The sequence below is a fragment of the Herpailurus yagouaroundi genome, unplaced genomic scaffold (assembly GCF_014898765.1).
Source record: "Herpailurus yagouaroundi ecotype Mexico unplaced genomic scaffold, PumYag 188, whole genome shotgun sequence".
Classification (NCBI taxonomy): Eukaryota; Metazoa; Chordata; class Mammalia; order Carnivora; family Felidae; genus Herpailurus; species Herpailurus yagouaroundi.
In genome coordinates, this window is record NW_024412419.1 from 33324445 (window position 1) to 33333669 (window position 9225).

Below are 9225 nucleotides of genomic sequence, written 5' to 3' on the forward strand. Positions count from 1 at the left end.
TTTAAAAATGTAAACAACACATGGTGAAAACAGCAAAAAAAAAAAAAAAAAAATTTGACGTCATTAGCTTTAAAAATTCATACCTGTTATTGTGAAGCCACCTAAAAAAGAAAAAAGAACAAATGTTACAATTTATTTAACTTACAATCTAAATAACAAATACTAGTGACATTGGCTGCCTGACCACCCATCTAAGATACAGAAACTTGCCAAATTATATTCACAATTAAGAAAAAACTGAAAACATCTGCACATGAGTTAATCGCTACTCATTCTTTTAAGATTACGGGGCTTAGTGCACAAATTTAATTCTTGTGCATACCTAAGCAACCGCTGGTTTTTAAAGAGACTGCACTGAACTAAAAATGGAATATAAACTATCTGAACTACACAAAAATGAGGCCAGCGGCCCTACACAACAATATGGCTAGTAAACCAACAGAAATAAGAGTCAGAAAGGTACTGTATCACCTGACATTCATGGAAAATAACTTAGAAAAATGGAAAGGAAATGCAAGAAATGAAATGCTTACCAAGCTCATTCAGTAACAGGGCTGTGAAAGAAACAGACAAAGACAAACACAGAATAAGAGACCAGATGAATAATGAAAGTAAGAGGAATATCAGCAGAAAGAAATCCAGGCAGATTTGATTACAGTGGTAGGGGGCCACTGCTAACATGGGTGCACCCCAAGGAAATGTGGCATTGGGAATATTTTCAAATAAACAATCCCAACGCTAATTTTTGGAAATGTGTGTGGTTGATTATATATGTGTACAGTTCACCTGGGGACTTCATAAAACATTTCTACTGTATATGTTTACATACACTATACGTATCCAGTTTACCACACACAGTAGAAATATTTTACGGAGTTAATCTTAACTTTATTTGACTGAGTCTTCCTCATTACATATTGCCAGAGAGTTACTGAACCCAACATACGGGAGTCTTAAATCATCCAGGATCTCAGGTATGATACCTGTCGTTCAATGACGATAGAAAGAACATCTCAGGAAATTCTATTTTGGCTGCCCTGCCTGACGGAGACTTTGGCACAAGGTAAAGCCCTCTCTGGAGGTTCTACTTATTTGGTATTCACTGGCCATCAAGGGATGCTTATGTTTTTTAAACCTTCAAAACTTGAGTCCCAGGAATTAGCACTTATGTGTGTGTCCTTATCTATGACTTATGCATATTATAAGTGCACGATCACACTACTTCTTGTGGACCTGTAACTTCATGGAAACCGACAAGGCAGGTGGAGGTGGGGTGGGGTGGGACATCCGTGATTTATCTTCCAGGTTATGTGCTTTAAACCCAGACTATACAGTGGCGCTTTATTTTGGTGAAAGCTACCTAGCTAAACATATACCAATTACTTCAGGAGTTGTGGAGGAGAATGCTACAATTACATTTTCAGTCCTGTTTTCCTGCTAATGGTAGTGGCATTAGAGGATACTTTCTAAAACAAGTCAGTAATTTCACTTATAGTGACAAGAATCCACTTGGAAGGGTGCGAAACCAGATAGTGCTATCAAGGAATTTTAATTTGCTTTCACATGAGGGCATATTTTACTAAAATGGCAATTGAAAGAGCTGTATCTAAGATGCTCTTCCTTTAGATAAAAGACAGTGTTTTGGAGGAATACATTTAGAAGTAAGTGCTTTTTTCCTGTATGCTAATGAGGCATTTTTGATCCCATCTTTGTAAGAAATCAGCTCAGTTTTCTACAGTGTCTTTTCCTTCTGCCTACTGCCTATGGAGCATATTAAATAGACCGCATTAAAATGAGTCCCCAAAATGTTCCTTTGGGACATGATTAAGTCAGGACATATACTTTTTTTTTTTTTCTGACGGACTCTGAAGTCTGTGAGTTCTTACAAATGTGAGATCAAATTCCCCCAAATGTTGAGTCTATACAGGAATAGACTATATTTGATTTTTTTTTCTTACATGTAAAAGTATAAATTTCTTACCAAGTGGTCTAATCGTCTCCTATGCTACTGCATGCATGTTTGTATGCAGTGAGTAAGATCTATTAATGTGTAGAATGCTCATTTACATAATCCCTTTAAAATGGCCACTAGTAGAAGGCAATTATATGAAGCCTTGTGATGATTCAGAACAAAATATTATCTTTAAGGGTGGTATAAAATTCCTGTCCTTCCTTATGAAAACTAGGCCGTGGAAATAGATATAAAATCAAAGAGCACAAAGAAATTGGCTTCTTTGTCAAATATTTTCTAAAAATAAGTAAGTACAAATCAACTAAAAAAAAATCTAGCTTTAAGGATACTGCTATTTATTTTTCCTTTTTACTATACATATTAGAAAACTGTCAATTCTATAAGGATCAAAACATTTTGGAGCATAAGGCTGGCTAGGCCTTAAGCAAGGCCTAAATTCGTGTCTACCTCTTGTCCCTTGGAAATGTCATATTTGATGATATGAAAAATCTTAGGCCAAATGGATGCTACAATGTGTACAACAGTATTCTTCAAGGGTCTTTGCTCTTATTAAATATCTATTTTTTTGAAAACTGGGTTGTGGAAAGGAGCCTAATTACTGAATTATCTCAAAAGTTCCTATTAGTTGCCATTAGACTAATGGCATTAGTTAGAAGTCATTACTTATTAGTCATTACTAATAAGCATTATCACTAAGTTTTTATGACTAATGTTCAAGGGGAGATTTGGTAGTCAGAAGCACATTTTAGAACAATCCCTGAATAGTGAATAACTGAACACAGAAATCATGCTTTTAGATCATCACTTCTGATTTACAGAAATCTCTTACGGTATTTCTTAAGTCTGCGTTTCAACCCAGGTTAGTGGGCGTTTCCTGAAGAGAGGGGGCATTTCTTGGTGCACTTGTGAATGAGGGAAGGGGATGAAATTGCTAAAGCTTCCAAGGAAATAAAGGATAGTACTTGGAGCCGAGGAAGAGGAGAGAGTTAAGTGTGAGAGTAGGAGACACGGAGAGAGAAGAGTACAATTTCTCGCTGGTATGTCTTTGTATACTCTCACACCTGTCATTCCTCTTCTTATCCATTTTGGTTCCTCAAGCACAAGGGAGAAACTGCACTCTTTCTCATATTCCTCACGGTCAAATATTCTAATGGTAATGATCTTCCTGTGGGAACACAAGACAAAGGCAAAACAAATGGTTGGCGTCACACGCTCATGCTAGGTGTTCACCAAGCTGCATGTTACTGTGATGTTATGAAGGTTGAACTGGCAACACATGGACCTCCAGAAGTATGTAAAAGGGCATCACGGCTACTCCCAGCTGGCCCCGGTGACGTTTTCTTCCAATTTACCACTTACACCATTTCTTCCTGCTTCACTTAGCTGTCAGGAAGTATCCCAACTTAGGAAGAGAGATCAGAAAGTTGGCTTCATTTTGGCCTGGCAAACATTAGCACCATCTTTCCCAGAAATGGAGGCCTGATTGACTGCACTGAACGTTCGTTTCTCAGCCCTGCAGCGTGCAGAGTGGCCAGAATTGGCTGATGGCGCTACAGGTTGGGACCCCTGTGGCCCCCGGGGGGTGAGATCTATGCCCTGTTACATAGGTGGAGGGATGTGTGTGTTGTGAGTCACGTCTGAAGAGTGCAGGCATCCAGGGGTGGCACAGGCCAGCAAGAAGCTGTTGGGCTCAGCCCTGGAGCAGCTCCCCCACCTTTCTTCTCACTCATCTCCACCAGGCGGGGCTCTCCAATCTCAAGGAAGAAGGTCTTGTTTTTCTCATACTCCTCATCATCAATTACCTTGACTGATATTGTTTTGCTGAAACAGAGAAGAGTAGAAATTGACGAACAAGGGAAAGAGAAGGAACATAGAGAAGAGGAAAGCAAGGTTAACGAGCTGCACTTCCAGACAAACTTCTGTACTTCCAGAGAACCTTCCGTCACTTTGTTCTTCCAGAATGGGTGTGGGGTAGGTCTGTAAGATTATCGAGGTCACCCAATGCATAGCTCCCCTGCCCAAGGCCATGGAATGATTTTAGGCAACATGTAGCACTCAGGACTAATAGGTTTATCATCAGCATCATGAGGAGGAAAAGCAGAAGAACACAGATCACAATAATAAGAAAAAAAAATATTTACTTAGTAAATGCCTTAATCGTAGGATTGTCTGAGCTGTGCCTGGGAAATCAATCCTTTAGAACAAATAGGTAAATCACATCAAAATATCAACAGAGGTTATCTGTGAGTGACTGGCTTATGGGTCATTTTTTAATTTTTTTACCTTCATTCTGCTTTACTGTATTTCCAAACATAATATTTTTATCATAAAGTTTTATTAAAGTAATAAATGTATAAGACCATCACAAAATCAAACACTTTTATGTTACCCCACCCAATGTCCTAGAATCAGACTCTTCTTCAAGTTAGTCAGATTTTCCACCTAGATCTCAAGGGGAAGGTGTTCATGTTTTATTTGTCTTTCTAAAGAAGAAAGCTGAGGCCTCCCAATAGCTGTTTTGGAAGGTGGGGGATGGGGAACCATGATGTTATAGTTATTTTCATCCCTCCAAAGTTGAATTTCAACTCTTACAAAATATACCATTTATACTATTTCCAACTCTAGCAATACACCAAGGCATTTAAGAATTCTTCCTGTAATCCATCCATTAGCACTTGTAGCCTTAGGGTCCTCTGGTTGAGAGTGACTGACAGACAGTAGGACAAATGCAAATATTATGCAAATGTCAATTTCCCATAAGCCTGATGACTGTGAAAAGAAATCTAATGTTACCTTCTAATTAATAAGGGCTTAATCACTTCCTATATTGCAACTTACTCAGAGCCCCCTAAACACTTGCTTGTCCTTGAAAAAAAATTTTTTTCCAGTAACATTGGCCAAGAACATTTCTGACTAAAGTTTTTGAAACAATGAATTTACATAGACACAGTTTTAATGTCATGGACGTTATTTAGTTTGAGTGGAGTTTTCTAGATCTTCTGGAACAAATTTTGTTTATAATCTTTTTTTTTTCTTCTAGTTATTGACCAAAGCCATCAAGTTTCATTTAGACCTATGTATGACAAGGAGCTTCAGTGTTCTTTCCTAGTATTAAATAAAGGTAGAAGTTGCTTTTAATTTTCTGAAAATCCTAGTTCCTAATGCTAAATGCTTTAGTCTTACTTTCTGGGGTTAACATTGTGGAAATGAGATCAAATGATTGCATCTGGTCCTTTGGAGCCCCATAACCGGCTCTCTGTTCCTCAGCTAAAGAATATCCCTGAATGATGCTCATATCTAATTTCTCATTACTGAGGAATTGGGGTTCATAACAGGGCCTTTTCTATCTCAGCTGTGTTCTCAAAGACTGAAATACTAAGCCCAGGTGAACATCTGTAAATGACTAAAACAATAATTATTTTTATTTTTATTTATTTTTTATTTTTTAAATCATTTTTAAAGAGTAGTTAGGTATTTACAAAACTACCAACAATGTGATGAAGTCCAACTACGTGTATACAGTGAACAGTTCCTGTCTAACTTCTAGAATTGTTTTCTGGAAGTGACCCATTTACTTAGAGAGTGAGAGAGTGTAAATCTATAATAAAATCAGCCTGCCCTGACTATATTAAGATATCTGATCATTCCTCAATCTCCAAAAGTTAAAAATTATTAGAGAGAGCACAAGAGATGTAAGCCATGATGATACATGAACTCTTTATTTCAGAACTGAATTTGATGTTATCAGTGAAATCAAGTTTATTTTGCAAAACCTGCCAAATGTCTATCCTCTTTGTCATTGAAGTTATGCATTTGGGGTATTAATTTCCATCTTCCTGCCTTATAAACTGCAGTTGTACAATTCCACTAAAGAAATCACCCGTAAGACCAAGTGTGGCAAAGTGCTGATGGGCATTAGAAGGGCCCTGCCACCATCTTCTGGACTTGATGGTCTAACATGCCTTATCAAGGCAGCTTCATGAAGTTGAATGAATGTAGCTTAATGTAGTTCAGCTACATTAAGCTGAATGTTATGTTGCAATGCTCTTGCTTATATTACCTAAAAACATTTGGCTTCTCTTTCTGCATCTTGCAGTCCCAACCCATCCTATGTGTAATCCCACGTTTTTTTGATTTGCATAAATAGAGCACCATAGAGACGACTGGAGTAGCCTGGCTAACCGGGTAAGTCTGTTAAGAAAAAACTACTGGTTTTCTTCCCAAAAAGCAACATGACCACTCATTCACAAATGAATGGAAGTAACCAAATAACATTGTTTCATATCCTTTGTGAATTTAATCCTCTATTGTTGTAGCAGTTTTATTTTCTATACTCTGGAGTATGAGAAATATAAAATCCCACACAATTTGTATAATACAATAAGCACTGAAAGTTTACCTTTAGATTATCAATATTTACTAGGTCCATAATCCTTAGAAAATGTTTCAGGATTTGATAACTGTAAGACTGGAAAATCAAAGATGAAGAAAAAGAAAACAGTACCTCTGTAGGTGCCTGGCAAAGACACCTAAAATAGATGGGATTTGCATAATGGCATATTATTTCAAAATCACTAATAATACCATCAATAGTATCCCTGACAGGAGGAACCATTAAATTATAAATTGATTTTGGTGCTCTTGCATAGTAAAACTATTAATAGGCAACTTGATTATTGAAGGACATTTCAGTCCATTTAAAGAGGCAGGATAAAGTTAATCCTTATGAATTAGCCCTTGAAATCAAGAGAGGCAAAAATCAGAAGAGATTGCTAATGTTCACCTTTCACTTCTCCCCCTAGCAAAGGTAGCAAAGGTGAAAATGACTAACATAATTTGAGAGAGAAAGAGAGAGCGAGCACGAGCAGAGGAGGGGCAGAAGGAGAGGGAGAATCTTAACCAGGCTTCATACTCAGCGCAGAGCCCAGCCCAGAGTCTGACTTGGGGCTTGATCCCAGGACCATGAGATCATGACCTGAGCTGAAATCAAGAGCCAGAAGCTTAACCGATTGAGCCACCCAGGCACCCCCTAACCAATGTAATTTTTAAGGGAACTTATCCTTAGGCTGTCCTTTGCTCACTTTTCAGAGCCTAATGCCACTTCTTCCATCACAGGGGAAGTTACATGAGATGGGGTGGATTTGGTAAGGACTCCAGTTATTCTAGTTTGATAATCAGCAGAAGCACACCTCTGTTCCTCATAATTTTGCAGTGGATATAGAATCTCAAGGACTGAAAAGATTAAAGGCCCTCCCGTTTGCACCCCACCCCCACCCCCCATTGCCACACCAATCCCATATTCAAAGGGCTTTTGCTTTATAACAGGGACTCCCTCTCCCTGAGAACACAGATTCCTGTTGGCTGTCCTTTTGTTCTCTTTACCGACAGGTAGCAGTCAAGTCAAGTTTTATTTCTTTAGACTGAAAGGTTAACCAAAACAAGACTGGAAGACTCAGGTAGACATAGCCCTTCAACGAATGACAACTCTTGTACTCTGCCCTGATAAGGAACAAATAGAAAAGCTGATATCGTGCAATTTTCATCTACCATAATTATGAAGAAGGTAATGAGAACTTTTCACTTGATTTTTTTAAAACATCTCTCTAAAGTTGTTGAGTGTACTATAAAAAAGATGTTTTCTGGAAACTAGCAAAGTAGTTACAGATCTTATGATAACATTAGATGATTTCTCAATATGGCCAAAATTTTTATAGTAATACACCTTGGTTCCATTTCTAGGGGGGAAAAGATTTTAAGGAAGATCAATTTGTTTAGTGGAAAAATACGGGCTATTCCTTTTGATTTCTTTGTAGTGCTTTTTCTCTGATAATAAACCAACAACTATTTTGACTTCTCAGTCTCTCTGGTATCTGATGGGTCTCAAAAGACCCAAACACCTTATAACATTCGGCCAAGGAGTTTGTATATCTGGTGGTGACTCAGGCAGATGGTGGGAAAGGAAAGAAAGAGGTGGCTTTTGTAGCAGAGGTAAAAAAAAAAAAAATGAGGAAGAAGAAAATCTCTGTAAAATATATTCTGATATCTCATCAGTAAGTCAAAGTAGCATCAGGGCCTCTTTTTCTATGTCAACCTCAATTTGCCCTTCTGTGGTTTTTCTCAAGACTGTTCTTGATGTTAAGAGAAGTGAGAAAAAGATGAGTTTGGGAGGTTAAAGAGAAGAGACTCTACTTTTAAATCCCCATGTAAAAGATTTTAGTGAGTATTTCACATATTTGGATACTGCAATGGCTATTTTAACATTTATTTAAAAAAAAACCCTAAACTCTCTTTAGGCCTACTGAGAAGTCAATGAACCTATGAGCACTTTACATTTCTTAATTCACCTGTCTTCATAACAGCCCTAGAAGTAACTTCTGCTGCTTAACATTCACAGAGGAAACAATGACTCAGAGAAGTTAAGAAACTTCCAAGGTCACAAAGTGAGACTCCTATGACTGGCTTCAAAGACCAATACCTTCAATTATATGACGCACAAAGTTCCTTATTCATTCAGCTGTGCAGTATTTTTATGACCACTTTAAAGGATCTGGATCATTATTTTAAATTAATATAGAGGTTTATTGTTTTATCTTTTTGTTAAGGATTGCCTAGATTAGCAATAGTAGAATTTCAATTCTATTTTTAAAAGGAGAGCAACACATATATTTTATGATGGCTGTTCTAAAAAGTGGAATGCCTGAGGAGATAGAGGTCCTATTAGAAGTAATCGAAAAGTGCCATGAATATGTAGGGACTCACCAATTCTGAGAACTTTGAGCCACCGATCAGTAGCCTAAGCCTCATAGGGAGAGGTGGGGGCTTGTTAGAACTTCAGAATCTCAGGCCTACCCCCCAGGCCCACCAAATCAGATCTGTGTATTAGCAAGATACCCAGATGACACCTATGCATGTTAAAGTTTGAGAATCACGGACCTAGAGAGGACAATGTGTTCTTTTATTAAGTCAGATGACAAATTAAGAGGCTGGTAATAGCTGGGCTTGTGTTTCGGTTCTGTCTGCATATTAGAATCACATGTGGAGCTTTTGCAAACTTTAAGTGGGGGACTCGGCTCACTCGAAAGCAGTGAAATCAAACACTCTGGTTGTGGGGCCCCAGCAAGAATACAGTTTTTAAAAGTTTTCCAGGTGATTCCAATATGCAGTAGGGGCTGGCAACTGGCTAATGGGGAGCAAGACTGTATGCCTGATGTTTAAAAGAATGTATTAAATAAAGAATAGAGGGGCGCCTGGGT

The 9225-nt window shown here is 38.0% G+C and overlaps 1 protein-coding gene and 1 long non-coding RNA gene across 14 annotated transcripts in view; one reads left to right on the forward strand and one right to left on the reverse strand.

Moving 5' to 3' along the window:
- SLC8A1 (solute carrier family 8 member A1) overlaps window positions 1-9225 on the reverse strand; it is a 387431-nt gene that overhangs the window by 62351 nt on the left and 315855 nt on the right. For 7 of the 13 annotated variants that reach the window (XM_040496602.1, XM_040496604.1, XM_040496606.1 and 4 more), the window contains 3 exons: window positions 3687-3793; window positions 534-554; window positions 84-101 (listed from right to left, as the gene is read on the reverse strand). In XM_040496602.1, the coding sequence (XP_040352536.1) occupies window positions 84-101; window positions 534-554; window positions 3687-3793 (146 nt within the window). Of the gene's footprint in view, window positions 1-83; window positions 102-533; window positions 555-3033; window positions 3138-3686; window positions 3794-9225 lie in introns of all 13 variants that reach the window. The other 6 variants (XM_040496608.1, XM_040496600.1, XM_040496598.1 and 3 more) reach the window with 2 other exon arrangements.
- LOC121044382 (uncharacterized) lies at window positions 561-2493 on the forward strand. Its single transcript, XR_005797278.1, has 2 exons — window positions 561-1063; window positions 2149-2493. It is a non-coding gene; the product is annotated as an uncharacterized LOC121044382 (long non-coding RNA).